The sequence below is a fragment of the Anoplopoma fimbria genome, chromosome 13 (genome assembly GCF_027596085.1).
Source record: "Anoplopoma fimbria isolate UVic2021 breed Golden Eagle Sablefish chromosome 13, Afim_UVic_2022, whole genome shotgun sequence".
NCBI lineage: Eukaryota > Metazoa > Chordata > Actinopteri > Perciformes > Anoplopomatidae > Anoplopoma > Anoplopoma fimbria.
Genome location: NC_072461.1, coordinates 4,441,802 through 4,460,861, shown reverse-complemented (window position 1 = coordinate 4,460,861; position 19,060 = coordinate 4,441,802). Strand labels below are relative to the sequence as shown.

The 19,060-nt window shown below is 41.1% G+C and overlaps 1 protein-coding gene across 1 annotated transcript in view; it reads left to right on the top strand.

The window, feature by feature from the left end:
• The first annotated feature begins 10,317 nt into the window (after nucleotides 1-10,317).
• Nucleotides 10,318-19,060, top strand: part of LOC129100843 (ankyrin-1-like) — a 41,096-nt gene continuing 32,353 nt past the window's right edge. Inside the window, exons 1-2 of the mRNA XM_054610362.1 lie at nucleotides 10,318-10,450; nucleotides 17,634-17,735. Of these exons, the coding sequence (XP_054466337.1) occupies nucleotides 10,424-10,450; nucleotides 17,634-17,735 (129 nt within the window). The 5' untranslated portion in view covers nucleotides 10,318-10,423. The remainder of the gene's footprint in view (nucleotides 10,451-17,633; nucleotides 17,736-19,060) is intronic.

The following is a 19,060-nucleotide window of genomic DNA, read 5'->3' as shown; positions in this document are numbered from 1 at the left end:
CAGCATATTACATGGCAAGAGTCCACGGGCAAAATATAGATTTGACTCATTATTACCGACTGGATACAAGTTTTTATCACGTCTGCGTATGCTTCTACACAAAATACTACACACAACACAGGTTCACAGTAGTGATAATATAAAACAGAAGTATTTTTCCTGTGGGTTCTTCTGATATATAGAATATGCTTGTGTCATTTGTACCACTGTGTTCGTGTTTAGGATCAAATCAAAACACATGCAGTGTGTGCGTGTGTGTGTGTGTGGGAGAGAGAGAGAGAGAGGGAAATGGAGGAAGTGTGTGAGGATCATGTGTGTGTTTTGTGGGACGACCTCTTTATTCTTATCGGTGTAATTGTCTGCATGCTTTATTTCCGTCTGTGCATGGCTTCAGACTGTGTATTAGTATTGGAATTGACTGTCCGTCTGTGTTGTGTCTGTGCTTCAGTCTGTGTTTGTGTGTGTTGTCCACTGTGGTGTTTCTGCTGTAGACGTTGTGGTTGTGCCTGTCTTTGCCGGTTCCTTTGATGTGTCAGTGTTGTGTTTGTGTATTGTGGCTATTGTGTATTTGTCTCGTGCTGTGCCTGTGTTTTGTCAAGTTTGATCTGTTTTAAACAGTCAGGGACGCGTTTGCCAAAGGTTTTATTGCACCAAGCTACTAGATGATCTTGAGTCCATTTCCACTCTGTGGAGGAGAGATCATCTAAGTGCAATAAGGCTGCTGGGAAACTTGTTCCAGACGACCCTTGCCCATGATGATTTCCCCTCAAATCCTACCTCCCCCTTTACTCTCATGTCAAATTCCCAAACCTACTCTCACGATCTCCATATTGATCCCAAACGCTCTAGTGCATTATTGGCTTGACCTTTAATTAACCTCAATCAAGCTGTTTTCAGCTGACGGGGTAAAACATTTGAACATAGGAAGGAAAAACATTGGGTCAACACATTTAACACAGAACCAAGGTAACACATAGTTTTCCTTGGCCACAGGCCCCACAACAATATGGAGTACTGTCTTTCCCTCGGTGATGCTCATGAATGCGTGTGCATTGGCCAATTGCATTTTTCCTTTTATATTTTAATTTTCTTTAACCTTTTGTGTGAATGTGTAAAAGAAGCTATTTCTATTTGTTTGTCTTTATCTGTCAGTTAGGACTATTTACACCATCCTGTTGGAAGTAAAGATTTATTGCAGTTGAAACTGTCGACCCAATGTAATGTTCTGCAGGTTTCCAAACAATACCAACCTGGTAAGCAAGTAGGACTCACTGGAGATTAGACATGACAAGAAGTGAGGAAAGGGAATATATGTTACAGTGCATACAGAGGGATTAGGGTGATTGCTGGGTGGGAGCAGAGACATATGAACACCTTGTATATCCCATAGTAAAGAGACTCAAGAGTTGCGCAGTGAAACATCTTCCTGAAGAGCCATGCCCCCTCACTGGCCCTAAGCCAACAAAGCAGTGGAAAACCACAGCAGCATAATCTAAAGCCCTTCAACAGGGTGTCTGCTTCCTAAACTAGTGTGTACTAGAGAGTGATACACTGCGCCTATACTGCTCCAGTCCCGCATATTAAAGGAAAACTACAGTTTATTTCAACTTTTAAATAAGTAAAACAACTTTAAAATTTGTAAATGTGTCAAAATAACAAAAAATAGATGAAGCATGCCAACAAACACAAACAGTCAGACTATTTAAACCTGATCAAATAAAGTAAATCCACTATTAATCCCTCTTTGCAAAGGAAAACCACAATTTACGATGACACCGGTCAGTCTACGGTCTATTTGTCCCAGAGGGTAACCACAACACAACAAAATAATAATTATGAAAGACAGGATACTGAAACCCATTGTGGCCACGGTCAATCCCTATACTTTGAATGCTGGATTTTTAATCCATGGAGGTGTAATATTTGTAAAAGTTTAGTAGCCTGAAAGAGGATTTAAAAAAGTGTGTGACTACATGTCAATGTACTCTAGGAAGAGAATGAACTTCCTTTGGCCAATGCATTTGGCGAGCAATTATCAATCAAATGAATGGGGCATCTACTGCGAGCCTGCTATGTTAACTGTTGGATGTTTACAAAGGACAAAGGACCGATTAGTTAATTATTTTCCCATTAGCCTTTGTTTTTCATTTTCAAATAAAACTGATTAACATGTTTACATCCTGATTCTCTGACTGCTCCTGCTGGACCTAGTTTTAGCAAAAGTTGTTGCCTTCTGAGATCTCAGCAATTCATGTGGGAAAAACAGGCTGGTCATAACTGACAGAAAATGGCAGAAGCAAGGAAAATAAAAAAAATTCTTTCAAAGTTCACTCTAGCTCTTTTTTTTTTTAAATTCTCATTTGTGGGAGCGTGCTAAGTCGAAAAGCATTTAAAAGAATGCAGTCAGCAGCTTGGTGAAATAAAACTCCCAGGAACCCTTCTAACTGTTCTCACAAACCATGACTCTTTCCCTGAGGGCTGATTCAATTTACACCAAAATCTAACGCCTCATCAAACGCCCCCCGAACCCCTCCTGTAAGACAAACTGTGAGATGTCAAAGGTCTGTGTAAAGGCCCTGTCCCCGTTGCCACCAGTAATAGTTAGTGGGACTGGAGAATATCCCTTATCATCCCACAGCTCTAATTACCCCTCAGTGAGTCCTAAGAGACAGATGCTCAGGGAGCCAAGCCGCATTCGTCACAGTGCGGCTGCATGGCAGACTCAATCTGAAAAAAAAGCAAACTGTCACACTCTACACTGTCACATAAATTCTCCCCTGTCTCAGTTTCTCTTTTCCAGCTGCTCCCCAGCCCACTGTAGATGCAGACTACATTAGGAAGCCCATTCATGTCCAGCCACCAGCAGTTGGCTGTAATTTGTTTCGGCTAGGGGGGCAGAGTTTAATTTACATGTGAAAGGCCGTGGCGCATTCAAATATTGTAACTCTCATTTTTGTCCCAGGGTTATTGATGCTAGATTCACAAAATCCAGATTAAAGGGTAGAGGGGCTTTACTGCTATTGTGCAAAACTGCAGAGGTCGTGTAATAATTTCTCCGTTGGCCAGACACCAACTTTAGGAGGAAGACAGGAGAGCAGGATTCTCCTCGTCTTGCTGACCCATTAAGAACTGATCTTTTCTGGCTTTTTGCAACAGTGAGAGAGCCTCATGGGAACAATCTGGCCTACAAAGAATGTTTTCAATGGAGCCATCCAAAGTAACTATCACCTAAATGGCTTTATAAATGCTGACCACACCTACAGAACGGGTTCACTGTACTAGGTTGAAAATTCCTAGAAGTAATTCTTTAAATGGAAAATTTCAAACTTTCAACATGTTCTTTATCAATTGTTACGAAACACTATTCCACTATAGCTGTAAACCAGCACATTTCACAAGTCCGTACAGGACGTTTTAACCTAGTACAAGTACATATGGGGCCATAACAGGATAAACACAAGGCTAAAATGAAAAATGTGATGCTTTTGCCATACACAGGTCACTGTATCATGAAATATGGATATTACCAGTTCAAACTGGACAGAAGTATACTTATTTTTTATTTTTTTCAAAGAAATGTGAAGATAGATTGAACTTTCACCTCAATGTTTAGGGAAGCTATGGCTATACTTTCTCACTTTTCGAAATCTATTTAAACCTTTTAACTTTTTTTTTACCTGAGACCCTTCTTAAAACTTTACACTTCAAATCTATTTTGTTAATATAAATTCAACTTATTTGCATATTGTTTGACTTGACCCACAAAAAAAAATTAAAATACTTTGGTTGACCTTTAAAACAGCACCATTTGTTTTTATTTTGAAAACTTCAATTTTAGACACTTTAGTTATCATAAGTTTGAGTTTTTGTGTGACCAAAAAAGAGAGAGAGAGAGAATCTGAACGCCAATCAATGTGCATGCATGCGAGCATGTGCATGTGTTTTAGGTGAATGCGCATGGTAAAGGTTGAGGTATACTCCAAAAGAAATGCCTGTCTGAAAGCTCTAGAAAACTCCTTTGTGATGGACAATCTTTCATGTCCACTCTGTCGAGATTGGCCAAATGTGTAATCAGTCGAAGTTAAAATGTGCACTGTTCCAAGTTATCTACAAATTTCAACCTGGTCGGCATTAGCAGTGATGAAGACCTGGTTAGCTGTCTGAGCTAACTTTAGCTAGGACAGATATGCTCAGTTATTTACGGACAGACCCCTTCTGTTCGACATTTCCAATTTAAACCTGTACCACTGGTGTTCCTCACAAACCATCAGAACAGCAAAAATAAATATATATGCTTCCGGTAGGTGTAACGTTATGTAATTTGTATGTTTTTAATTTGTTGGCGACACCCAGGGGCTACAGATTTACTTTTGCAATTAAACCGTGCTTTTACTTTCTAATTTCAAAGGTCATGTGCATATTTACTCTCGCATTTAAGCACCTTTTCATGTGGCATAATAATAGCATTTTATTTTCATGAAGCCCACCATTAAACCTCAAACAAAAGTTGTTTGTTGGTCAATACAAGCGGTATAACCAACAAACTGGAAATCTCATACTGGATTAGAGTGCAGACAAGGAGTAAAACATGATAAACAATACTTTCTCTAACAAATCAGTGAGTTACAGGTTGGGAATTTAAAATGATCCTGCTGCAGAGCGGTGGGTGTTTTAGGACTAGGATAAAATGATCATTATGCATTGTAATCAATGTATGGTTGTAATGTTATTATTTATAGTGGTGTATATACCCTTATTAGGCATGCAAAAGGACCAGCCCAAATACTGTTCATCACTTCCTCAGGACGGGGCTCGAACTGAGCTGCATACCATCTCTTCTTCAAACCTCTGACTCATAATCTAAAAACCTCCGTATGACAACCAGCCTTTCACACCACTTTAAAAAAAAAAAAAAAAGAAGAAAAAAAAAAGACACACCTTAGCTTCCTCAGATGCTGTTCAGTTTGAGTATACTGCTGCTTGAACTGTACGCCTGCATATAGAAGGTTGCTCTGAGCTGCATATGTGTGTTGAATGGGAGTGAGCGTGTGTGTTATGCATCTGCATGTACTGCACTGTGGGTGAATGCGTGTGTTGACATGAGCATACATAAGTGTGTGTGGTGAGTGCATCTGTATTTGAGTGTGTGTTTGAATCCATATGTGTGAGGCAGCATTAAAGTGCGCAGACAGACGCAGTGGAGTAATTGACTTCAGTTTTATAATCTCTCTTTTAACTGCCCTTGCAGTGACTGATGAGAGCATCTTCCTTAATTACTTATATTTCATATTTATTAACACGTTAATCTCAGATGCACTTGACAGCTAAGCATCTGGCCCCTGAGGCAGCAGATATGAAATCTTCGAGTGGAAAGCAGCATCAAAAATGTATTTATTTGTAAATTAAGAGCTGCTGCAGTCGACCACTGAGCCTCTTCAGTGTAGATGGCATGATGATGGAAGGTGTGTCTATGAGAGAGGGGGGAGGGAGGTAAGAGAGGAACCAGGGTCTGACTCAGCAATGCTGTGCAGCTGAAGATACCATCACACGTTCAACAAGACTGTGAAAGAAGATACTGTATAAACATCCACTGAGGCACAAGTACAGTGAAGCACCCCAGGCACATTTATTTATCAGGACAGTTGCCACTGTGCCAGAGATGTTTGCTCTTTCTATCCATCTCTTCTTTCATCTTTTCATTCTTGGCCTGTTTCCTCACCGCTTACCCTCTTTATGTTGAGAAATGAGGCTGGTGCTGCACTGAGGCAGCCCCAACAAATATTTGCTAACATCTCAGTATAAACGGTAATGACAGACTGTGAGATGACATACAGACAGATTTAAAATTGAGTGCACTCAGAACAATATAATGCAGAGGGACTCCCACAATGATTGTTAAGAAAAATCTATCTAATTTAATATGTTTTTTATTAGTCTGGCTGCAATACGTCAGCCAGTCTAATATGATTTTCTCATTTTAGTTTATCAAAGATTTATCTGTATGGAGGCTGATAAGTAAACAAAGTGCAGACATACCTTTTGATTGAAGCTCAATCTGTTCACTTAGCCTTCTATATTTATAGAAACAAATAATGGTAAATAAAGAAAAAAATATTTATATAATTATCTAAAAATGAGATTGGGAGCATATCTGTTGCCACTCAACAGCTCAACATTATGATGGTTGAACCCACTGTTGTCAGCACTTTTGCGGTAGTTTGTACTGTAAGCGCTGTTAGCACCGTTAGCTACGAGTCACCTGCTCAGGCGTCGCCTTGTTGAGAGGCAATGAATGTGCTCCCACCTACTACCTTAAACAGTTTAAGTTGCTTAAGTATTTACTACAGTTAAGTATAGTTTTTACAGTAAAGTTGAAAAAAACTCAATTGTTACAGATAAGACATTTTAAATAAAGTTTTTTTTTTAACCATGGTTCTATAAAGTGTGTTGTTTATATTTGTTATGGATACTATTGTTTTAGTGCTTAAAACTTACATTTACTGCTAGTATTATGATGTTTGACAAGTTACATTTTTCAACAGAAAATTCTTATGGATATCTATCAATCATCTTTAATGTTTATAAGAAATATTGATTTATAGATTCAATATTTGCCCCAAAATCAGTATCAGTTTGGCCCTGATCTACATTGCAGCTGTTATAGAGATTTTTCACCTTTTTAAAACCAACCACCAAATGGTTTGTTGTTCGGCCCATATAGTTCATATCGAAGGGGTTTCTTTCTGGTCTCCCCATTTTGCTCAGATGTTCTGATCTACTCAAGAATTTAAGTATAAAAGAGCTAGAAAAAGGTTCCCTTTTATTTTCTCTGCTGGAGTGGGATTATCTCAATAATTCAATTTAAAGGAAGAGATGAATTTTAGTAAGGAGTGCCAGCTTTCCCCATTCTGTGCTGGAAAATGTTTGCAATATTGCTACCTATATCACTTTGACCATCATCACATCTTGAATTCATCAGGCATGTCGGCTGAGGATTGTCAGTGAATCAATAACATGCAAGAATGACCCGCGTCTCTCTCAGAGGACAGAGTTAAACTATATTCTCGTGGGACTGTTAATAGCATTGCATTATGTCCCACTTTAACAAAGTCATGTTGACAGTGGCAGGTGAAGTCCTTGTGGAGTTCGTATCTCGTAGTTTCAGGACAGTACATTAGGTCTGAATGAAGTCTGAAAACTTGGGCCACTTCAGCTCTGCGTCTATTTACCAGACAGATTGAATTATGGTCTAGCTGCTCAGATCCTGTCTGGTTAGAGCCTTTATTTTTAAATTATGGAGTCTGTGTTCTCTGCGAGCGCTCAGATACTGCGTACACTCAATGGAGGGAGACATGGAGAGTTGTGAGGACAGATTCTGTCCACGGTGATACTCTTTCTCTCTCATCCTGCACATCTTCACTCTGCATTTCCTTCTCTTCCTTAACTTAAGAAGATTAACGGCAGCCTGGCTCTATGCTGACATATTGCTGCTGTCATTCTTCTCTGCTGCCTTCATCTTTTCTGCTCTCCTCCCTCATCCGGGTATTTCTAACTCCCTGTTTTTGTCTTCCACAGGTCAGTCTTGCTTTGTCAGGTTGAGGAGCATGTGCAGTCGTTGAGGTGTCTTTATGAATAATAAATAAAAATGATAATGTGTATATATGGGAGGGAGCCGTAGAACGTGCTATGACATGTGATATGTTATCTGTCTGCAGTTTTAACATCCGCTGCTGTTAATACTAAACCACTCCTCAGTTCAGAGGCAAGGCCAGCTTAATGTAGCTTGAGGAGCAGCTGAAGCTCAGGATAAGGAGTTGAAAGTGTGTGTGAGTGTGTGAGTGTGTGTGAGAGTGTGAGTGTTGAGTTTTGTGCCAGGGCTGCAGTAATCAGCCTGACCCAGCCCATACCCTCTGTGAAGCCGCTGCAGGCCAATACTGCAGAGCATCATACTGCCTCTAGAGGGCCGTTATGCTCAAATGAAATGGTACAACATAACATATTGTAGAAGCATACAGTATATTTTATTTTTATCATGGTTCATTTTGCAAAACAGAATATTTGTTAATATGATTACAGAACAGAATTGTACTGGGAGTGTTTTTCTCTCTCAAAACTAATCTCATTGTCTCTAGTAGATTATTTTGGAGGTCCTTGTACAGCAGGGTGAAATGCACATGACATGTCCCCTCCTGGTTATCTTTATGTTAACTGGACAGCAAAGGCAGTAACATTAGTTACTTAGTTTTCCTTATTCTCACATTGTATTTTTTTTTAAGTTTGCCCACATTTTGTCACTCTTGCAAAAGTGCCTATATGTATGCGCCGAAAAAAGACAGCTGACATACTATCAGCATTTATGTTGATTTCTGGCCTTCCTTTTCAACTCGGGCAATAAACCACCACAAGCAGCACACGTGGACAGCTGTAGCCCTTTATCCTGCCAACAAGAGGGGCTCGACACAGGGTGCAGAGGGCACGTCTGTCCCAAACTTAAATCAACCCTGTTACAAGAAAAGGAGTGTGGCCTATGCTATATTATGACCTGCAACCTCCTGAGCCAAAAGACCAAAACAAAAAAAAACACAGATGCCACTTTAGTTTTTTAAGTTTCACAACTTAAAGATCCCCTCCGGACATAATATATAACACATATTCTGCTTTGAATAAGAATGTGTGTGTTTTCGTGTCTAGGTCTTCCAACAAAGTTAATTTACTTTGTTAAACATTCTTAAAAACATCTACTCATTCTACCTCATTGAAAATTGTTCATTGAATTTTTTAACTTGAATCTTTAACTACTGCCCACAAGATGTCTCGTACTTCACTGGAAAGTCAATGCTCAGTGCATTGGAGGCTTCAAGTTTCATTCTTCAGTAACGTGTGTTGGACCACAATTGGCTGCCCTATGAGTTGCCAAGTCACAAAATAATGCTCGCACACATGCATGTGTTAAACTCCAATTCAAGGTGAGCACTTTCCCCATTCTGCAGATTAATATGAAAACAGCCTTCTGGTGTCAAACTGCAAACGCATCATTCTGACCACTGAAGCGCAGACATCCAATTCAAGAAACGATAAGCAAAACAAAGTTTGATTGGAAGGTGACTTGAACTTTAAGTCATTAAGGTTTGACAACGCCAGAGAAAACCTTCGTCATCGCTAACGTGGTTCTGCCAAAGGTGGTTAATGTCAGAGGGGAAGATGCAGTCCCATTCGTCAAAGACCACAGGATAATTTGTCATTTCTTCAAGGACATTATTGTCCGTGGTCCCTAGCCCAACATTCTTTGGCAGTGGAGCTCTCATCACTGTCCAAACTCAATACTGTGGACAGGAGAGACATCCCACGTGATGTTTTTGCACAGGTCACGGTCCAGTGGCACTGAGAAGTGCGTAGCCTTTTTTCTACATGGCCCCCTCCTCTCCCTCTCCTACAAGCATTTATCTCTCTGCATGGTTTTGGCAGCGATGTGCTTTTCCCAGCATTTAGCCAGGAGAGGGAGAGAGGAGGGGAGAGGTAGAGAAAAGGAGGCCTTTTCAAGCAGGGAATGACGGACGCTTTATTAAAAGAGGCAGGGCCTTTTGAGAGGCTGGCCCCTCCATGCTCCCCCCACCCCCATGTGTCTGGCCCATTGTCACAGGGCGGTGGCAGCGACCCCCCCGCCAGGCGCTTTGTCACTGTAAGTCACCTCACAGACCGAAACAGTCCCACTCTGAGAAATCACACCCATTCTCCACAGCAACTCTACGCTTTTCTGGTATCGCCTGGTCCGTGAAAAAAAATGATTGTCTGGCTGTCACTAAACATACAGGAGACACAGAGATGGGCGTGACGTGTGGGGAAGAAGGGACAGGAGAAAGGAGGGATAAAGTTGAGGGTGACGCAGTGTTTGTGGTGCAACAAAACCTGAAAGGTGGAGAGGATGGGTGACGTGGAGAGCAGAACATAGTGTGATGTTGGATAGAAGAAAGCTGAGAAAAAGATGGAGACTAAAGAGGGGAAAAAATAAAAGGAGTTTAAAGTTAAAGCTAGAGAGTAAAGCTTGTGAAATTCGAAAAAATAGCAAAACATTTGCCAGGATGTAGTCAGGAAACCCACGGTGAGAGTGTGGGGCACCCTCTAGTTTTTTGGCTGTGTGTGAAATGTGTGTCTTTAGATACAGGCAACATTCCTCCAGAGATAAACCCCTTGGCCCCCCCGTCCCCTCAACCCCCACCCTCCCCAGTCTCTCCACCCACCATGCTTACTCAAGTGTGTGTGTGTCTGGGCGTGTGCGTATGTATTTGTGAGTGTGTTCATGTTTACGTTGGACGGGGGTCTGCGTGCCCTGTATCGCAGCACTCGCAGGGGGCAACAGAAAAGACAGCTGTGCGTTTGAGAGAAACAGAAAACGTAAGAAAGAGAGAGTGGAGGGCCAACAGGCATGCCAGTCAAGACCGTCACTTTTGGAGTGAGTACCACCTCCTCTTCTTCTATCCTCATCACTTTTCCGGTCACTTTCTCTGTCCCTTCATATTATCTCTTTCCACCTGTACGCTTCTCTCCGCTTCTTATTTCATCACTGTCTTTTTTTGCAATGTTTTCGTCTTTTAGAAAATCCTCTGTTGCACCTTCTCAGATGTAGCGCACCTGCCAATACCGCCTGTCTTTATCCTTTCACATCAGAAAGTGATGGGCCAATACTTTTGTCACTGGCTTTGTTCCCATTTAAGAATCCATTTCTTTCATATTTACTTTGCCTCTAACATATGAATATTGATCGGTATGCTCTTTGTCCATTTTGTTCAAGCTCTTTTTTTTATTCAGCACATGCCTCTCTCTGTGTTTGATCTGTGTTTGCTAAGTTCCATTCTTGTTCTCTCCGTCCGTCCACACAAACTCATTTGGGAGACTTCTCCCTGGCTCTGCTTTTGAGGCTTGTTCATGTTTTCGGTCCTGAATATGCCCTCGGCTTTAATATTGACAAAGGAAAGTGAGAGACAGAAAGAGATGCAGGTCATGGAGATGTTAACATTGATGTTGGTCGATAAAAAAGTGGCTTCCTCACTTAAATATATAGAAATACAGACTTACTTTCTGTTATCGAAGCTCTAAAGAAGTTATGCAGCGTTAAAACGCATATCAAGTCATCGCTTACTGCCCCAAACATAACCTTACCTGATCAAACTCAGTCGACTTGGCCTCCCCAAGCAACATGGGCGGGAGCTTGATCGCCTGGGAGTTCCTTTGAGGGTTGTGATGCATGTGCTTCCAAGATTAGTGTAAGTGCGTATATGTGTGGGTGTGTATCGTGTTCTGTTTTCCTCCCTAATCTTGTTTTTGACTTAATATGTTCCTCTGTTTGATGTTCAGATTGTATGATGTCAACCAGGATTAGCTGTGGTAAGTAAACTGGAGGTCAGTAAACTGATTAGTGGGTCAATTAATGAGATTCTTTCAGTGGGGCTTCACTGTAGACTAAAGACTTTAATCTACTGAGCCAGCGGAGGTAATAGCAACACAGGGCGCACCCTCACAAGGCCCTGGAAGACCTGGATGTGTACAACTGCTAATTTTGTGTCAGAGAGGAGATGATGCAACTTGTAGAAATTTGCCTATTGTGTTTATGCTTTATCTGCCTGAGGATAATCTGCAGTAATTTCTTCTATGCTGTCAGTAGTGGCTGTTTTTTCACATCTTGCCGTATTTCATCATTTAACATTTAGTACCCGAGCAACATTTGTGTAACTGAGAATAACAGTCAGAAGTAGCAGAGAAAGTATTTACATCCCTTACCAAAGTAAAAGTAAAAATACAGCAGTTTAAAAATACTCTGTCACAAGTTAAAGTCCTTCATTAAAAATTGTTTGTAAAAGTACAGAAGTATCATACTTAAAGTATAAAAACAATAGTGCACATCAAGCAGAGTATCCCCTTTCAGGGTGTTATATACTTTAGGCCTGTTGGATACTTTATTATATTAAGAAACGTATTTTATAAACGTATTCCATGTTTAAAATCGGTTAGTCACTGCAGCTTTCAAATACATTAAGTGGAGAAAAAGAGCACAATATTTACTCTAAAATGTAGGGTGTAGTATCATACATTAGAAACACTGGTAAAAAAAAACAATTTAAATCCAGCGCTTGAATAAATGTACTTGGTTACTTTCCACCACTGAAAAAAACAGAGAACACCTCTGAGCATTCACTGGGTTTTCTGTCGCTATTTTAGTAGGCGCAAAGCTGAAGCATCATCCAATATACAGTGCAGATAAGATGGAGAGTGCATTTTAATGTTTACTTTTACAGTGGTAGACTTAAAGTTTATATATTTCAGATCAGTCAATTATCCGGGCATATTATATTTTCATTCTATTCCTCAAGACAGTTATATTTTGTATAATTATTATGCAGTAAAACACAGGATGTTTACTAAATCCTGATCCTATCCTCCATAGGTACCAGACCCTATCTCCTCCCTATGGCTTTCATCCTCTTTGTCCCCCTCTACAAAAGATCACACTAACCATGACAATCTCATCTACAGGCGCAGAGGCTGCAGCAGGGCCAGATATAAAGAGACAATCAATGAGTGCGCTAGGGACAAACAGTGGGATATAGACAGGGGGAGGCTGGGAGTGTGAGAAAGTAAATAGTAAAAATGGGACAGGACGCTTCGCCACATCGAGGGACTAGAACAGGCAGACAGACAGATCTACATACAGACAGACAGTGTTGAGTGGGGGAAAGTAACAGCTTCATCCCAGTGACCCGCTCGCTTGCTTCCTGTAAATGTGTCTATAGCTGAACGGTCCCACCGGTCTCACTTACTACCTCTCTGTAGCCGGAAACAGCCTGCTGCCTGCTCCACCTCTTTGAGCCGCCTGAGAGATGAAGGCAGAGATGGAAGCTTCAAAAAAAAACAAGACAGAGGAAAAAAAAAAAAAAAAATTCTAGAACAAATGCAAGTCAGCAGAAAAAGGGTGATGAAATGGCTGTTTAAGCACTCTGCAGTAATTTCCATATCCGTTGTTCAGTATTCCCCTTTAAATGCATAGAAACTATCCAATCGCACTGTTAGTTTAAATACATCAAGATATTGAGTTAGGCAAGGAGAAAAAATAGCAGACGTTATCCAGAGTCTGGTGTGCTTGCACAATTTATGTTGTTTAAAGTTCAGCAAATTATTGCAAGTGAAGCAGGACTTGAGACATGCTGAACATAGGCATCTTATATTCACCTTTCTGCTGGCTGTATAAATAGCTGTGGTGGCACTTAAAATATTTAGGATTTGCACCTGGTGCTGTGTGTGTGTGTGTGGTGTGTGTGTGTGTGTGTGTGTGTGTGTGTGTGTGTGTGTGTGTGTGTGTGTGTGTGTGTGTGTGTGTGTGTGTGTGTGTGTGTGTGTGTGTGTGTGTGTGTGTGTGGCTCTGTGTATTGTGACTTTTATGTTAATTTCAATAGAAATGCTGAGATTCTCTTGAGCAGATAATAGTTTTATGTGGATCTTTGGTAGTGAGATTATCCCTTTGACAGTCAGTGGAAGAGCTCCAGGGTTTGTCTCTGGATTGCATTAGCAAAACAATCTTCGCTCGCTCTCCTGTAGCAATGAGACCTGTTCAGATGTAGACTAGCCTGTCCTGACTAAGGGACATGACATGACTGCTTGATCTGTGAGGAAATAATAATAGTAGTTGTAATCAAGTATGTCGAGATATATATATATATAAAAAGCAATAATTTGTTGAGCTAGAAATGGTGGGTCATAGCAGTACACTGAATGTTTGTTAGAATCATTATGACATAATGATAAACAGTTAAACACCTGCTCTGTTGCTGAGGCTACTGTGATTCCAGTGCATCATTACAGTATCTGTACTGCAAAGAGACAAGAAGGGAAACACAAAGATTTACTTTAGATGAAGGGTGAGCATCCCAAAGTTATAACAGCCATTTTCTAGCTTAACAGCAAGCTCTCAAATCCTGATCTTTGCAATTACTTTACAGAGACACAGTTTTAAGACTGTGAGAGTCTTTCTACTCACCCATTCATGCCTCACATTGTCTTACTTATACCCCTCTCACACACACACACACACACACACACACACACACACACACACACACACACACACACACACACACACACACACACACACACACACACACACACACACACACACACACACACATATACACACACATATAATCGATCTCTTGTGAAAATGATGAGTTTTTAGATCTAGTCGTCCCCTGCAGAGGATCTCGGTTTACGGGATGTTGATCTCAGACATGCGTCCTCGTGCATACATACACACACATACATATACATTGAGTTTTTGCACACTGCAGTCCACCAGTGAGGGGCTGATGATGTCATTCTGTCTGCTGCAGCAACAGCAGAGGAGGCGAGCGAGGAGGAGGGGGAGAGAGGGAGAAATGTAAGAAGCAAAGGGATTGAGAAGAGAAGGAAGGCAACAGGACAGAAAAGCTGAGATAAAGATGGGGAGAGGGGAGTTCAGGCCAGAGGATTTTCTGTGACGAGATAGGGGAATAATTTGACTTGGTAATTTTGAGCATAATTATGAGGAGCTTTGCGCTGTCTTAACCTGAGGACAGTTTCATGCACGTTGCACAACAGTGTGTTTATATTGCTAATGTTAACCAGGAAGCTGCTGAGCAGGTTATTGTTTGTTTCTTTTGCTATAAACAGTATGATTAATGTGCTCGCCCCTTTTTTTGCTTTGGCTCAGAGCCCCGAAGCTTGTCCACTCTCCATGGGAATAATCAGAGAGGGACAAATTCATCTAAAATCGTCCAGCAAGACGCAGCAGAGGAATTACCTCAGAACATATTTAGGCTGCTCCTTGTGTGTGTGTTTCCCCTGGTATATAAGTGTGCCATGGACCTGTTTATGTCTGAGTTAGTGGATGGGTGTGGTTGCCCTGCATCCTTATCTCACAACACCACACACTCACTTCTTGACGCAAGCAGATGCAAACAGAAACATGCAGGACTGAGCGCAAGGAAATAGAAAATGTAGCTTGAGTCTTGGGAGATTCTAGTGTGAGTCACGGTAGTTTCCAACTTCAGCAGGCTCTTTCTGGGGGGCAGTGAACTGAGTCTGGGGGGGGAATCCAGCAGAGGGGCCTCAGTCAGAGTCACCATGGTTTTACCAAGCAACCATTTTCTGTGGGACCATGTATATTATGTTAGGTTGTGTGTGCCTTTGCATCAGCTGTATTTGCTCCTACTTTGATGAAAAGATTTTTCTTGTGTCACCATGGCAGAGTCTGCAAACAATCTGCACTTCAATACATTGTGTATAGTTGCTGTGTGGGTCCTGTATACCTTTTTATACAACGATAAAAATGGTCAAGACTTTCTATGAAAAGTAAAATTTATTTTTTCCTATAAATAGAGTACAACACCTCTAAGTTTCAATGTTTACATGCTGAAAGAGATTCACAGAATATTTTTGTGTTACCCTTTCTAATATATCATAATTGCAAATAGCCTGACATAAAAACTGCACTATATACACATTTTGTGTAACTCTTGTAATTGGTTTTATTATATTTAATGCTAACTGGATTCCCAAACACTCACACAGACACAGCACATGTGTGTCCAACCATTCGCAAAGATTTATTTGTCAAAACAGTGCTTTTATGGGATGCTGATCGTAACTCCAGTGACAGGTGTGTGTGTGACTGTCTGTGCACAGGATGGCAGGTGTACTGGGGTCAGTTTGTTGCTCTGCAGCAGTCTAGAGGGAGGAGGCTTGTGGGTTTTATTCATAGTGAAAGTGAATGAGAGAGTCTAATGGCAGTAAGAGAGTAAGAAGAGGGAGAACAAGGCCTTCCAAGACGGCTTGGCATTTGTGAGTATATACAACTGTTTACTGAGACACTGAACAGACCAAACTACAGAGTACTAAAGTAGTCTGGAGATTTTTATACTTTTATGTTGAGTGTTTACTGCATCTTCATATTCAAACAATTATCTAAATATCATATGGTAGAATTTCTAATTCCAGTGTTTCGCTATTCAGCTCTCCACTGTGTCTTTTTTTGTGTGGGAATGTCTAATAAGTGTTTTGTTGGTCAGCATGTGTGTGTGACTTTGTACTGCAGAGTGGTATGCCTCTCAATTGTCTGTGAGCAAAAGCTAAAAACAAAAACATATTTTGGAGAGAATGACAATGACTCCAAGGCAAGAGTTTCCTCATGTTTCAAGAGTCAGAAGACCTGGATTTATCACTTTACACACAGGATGCTGCACACTGCAGGAAGTTCATATGATAAGTAGAAACTTAGCCATTTCATACATTTCATCTCTCTACCAGATGGGTTACGAATCACTGTTAGTCATTGTTTTGCATCTTCAATCAGCTGGAAGCAACTCTTCTCTCAAAATGCTCTGTTCCCTGCCTTCATCGCCCCTTTCTTCTCTAAAGTGACCCCTCTCTTTGCACAGCGCTTTGCCATTGGTGTCATGCTGAGGTTGTGTTGTGTCATTTGTTGCTATGCCTCAACTTCAGGCATGTAGGTCCTTTCTCTTTTTCACTAATGCTCACTCTATCTTTGTCAAAAGTGTTTCTTTTGTGTGTGTGATGGCAGCATTTGGTGGTTTTCTTTTGGATGAGAAAATAAGCTTTATACACGAATGTATTCTCTGCATTCGTGTTAAAACATAAACTGAATAATTGGACAGCTTATGATTTTCCTGACCAGCGATGTTGAGATAGCTGCTTAGATGGAGAGAGGGGGTGATGCAGGAAGGGGATGGGCAAGGGGAGAGAGGAGATTATGTAAATGAAATGGAAAAAAGTGCAGGGTTTGCCGCAGTCGAGCTTCTCCCTGTGGTTCTCCCTCGCTCGCTGGCTCTTCTCCTCTCCCTCGCTCTCCCCCTGTGCTGCCGCATGAGTGATCCTGTTTCAGCAGCCCCCCTGTCTGCCTGGGAGGGGCACCAAGCCCTCAAACACAAACATAACACAGACAAAAACACTAGACGTGCCATGTGCCGACCCGTGAGCCGGGACTCGAAAACTCTCTCTCTCACTATCTCTCTCTTTCTCTCTGTCTCTCTTTCTCTCTCTATCTCTCTTACTTGTGCTCTCTCTCTCTCTCTCTCTCTCTCTCTCTCTCTCTCTCCTTTCACCTTGTATTTCTTTCTCTCTCTTTCATTCACACACACAAAAACTCAGATTCCAGACAAAGTGCCAACAGTCTGCTGGGCACAACAGACACACCGGTAGCTGTCACCATTTTCACTGTTGCCTTTTCACCTGACAACAGAGTTTTAGACGTTTTGTTGAGCCCAGGAGTTTTTGTACTCCACTACTTCGCCTGCGTGCCCAGTACACCCTCAACACACACATTTTAAGGTGCAGAAACAGATTGTCAAACTGCACTGTTCAAAATCTCAAGGGCAAAGTGACATGAGAGGAAAACTGATGGATCACAACTGAGCGGTTTCAGTCCTTCAAATGCCCCTTAAGAAATATTAACCAAAGTCTGTCTCCCTCTCCATTTTCCCTCTCTATTCCTCTACTTTATGTGTCTCTCACTTTCTCTAATACCCCTTACCTCCTTACCCCCTGCCTCCCCCACCCCACCCCCCCTTTTCCTATCTCTGTTACGCTTGTAGGCAGATGCTGGCAACAGTTTTCTCCGAGCGGCCCGTTCTGGCAACCTGGACAAGGCCCTGGACCATATCAAAAATGGCATTGATATCAATACAGCCAATCAGGTGAGAGAGCTGCACATTAACCAGATTCTATTTTTAAAAGTTTTATTTATAAATAGGCTTCTGTTTTGACAGCTGATGTAACTCTAAGCCAATCATTTTTATTCGTACTGCACTTGCCGCTCTTGGCTTGTTATTCATGTCTGACAATTTTGCTAAAAATGGATCTTCAATTGTACTGTGTTATAATGGCAGGACTAGAAACATTAGACATAATGTATTACCATTATTTGTGTGCCACCGATGGACGACAGTCGCATCCTGCCAGAATTTAGTCTTCCCTCAATGCTTTCTAATGGATTAAATAAAAATTCAGGAGGTGGGTGGGCTGCACACCTCTCATTCAAAAAAGAACAGTGTTTTTGAATGAAAATAGGCAGTTCAATTCAGCTAATGACATTTACACGGTTATATGATAAGTGTTTATATTTATACATTTATCCTTCAGGTAACACAAAAATAAAAGTTATATAACATATATATAGTTTATTTTGGGCTGTAATTCATAAAGGTTTTGCATATTTTCCATGTATACCACCATATCTTGTATTATTATTTCTTTATAAATGTGTCCCGTGAGCATGATGTGTCTGACTTGATCACTGTTATGTGCCTGTGCAATACTGTATGTGCATGCTCAGGTAGACTGTTAATCAGGGGCTGAAGGTGGCAGGTGGCGTTTACAGGGTCTCCAGGGAAGGAGATAAATGGGGCAGGGGCTTCTCCTTCACCTTGTCTCCTCCATCCTGCCTCCTTTATTCTGACGGTTGTTCCCAGAGTGTCCAGGAAGAGGCAGCATTAGCGGGTCTAGGACTGCTGCCCTCAGGTTACTGAAACTTGGCCAAAATAGTGTTTGTGTGAGAAAGGTTCCTTTGGCTCATTAATCTAACGCAGTCATAGTTTCCCCTCCATTCACTTATTCTGTACTTAACATTTTGTAATTACTGCTGGTGATGCTCCTGTCAGGATTTCTATGAGGCCCTATTTTTAGGCCCCCTAACAAATTCCACATAACAGATTTATTGTATGTAAAGTGACACTCTACAGCGGCCTTTACTGGCAAACTCCTTCACTATGATGAATGGAGAACCCCAGGGATTAAAAATATAATTACATGCAGATATACAGTCTGTTACCAGAAAGTTGATGACCTCTTTGTAATTCTCTTGAATTACAAAATTTTGATTTTTGTGATATTCGTCACATGAAATTGTGAAAACAAAATGTCACTGTTTGGTGTCAACTGTTTTTGAGTTAAAGTGATAATCTACAACATTCTTGCTTAACTTGGAATAGGAGACAACTTTGCACAAATGTAACTCCCCTAT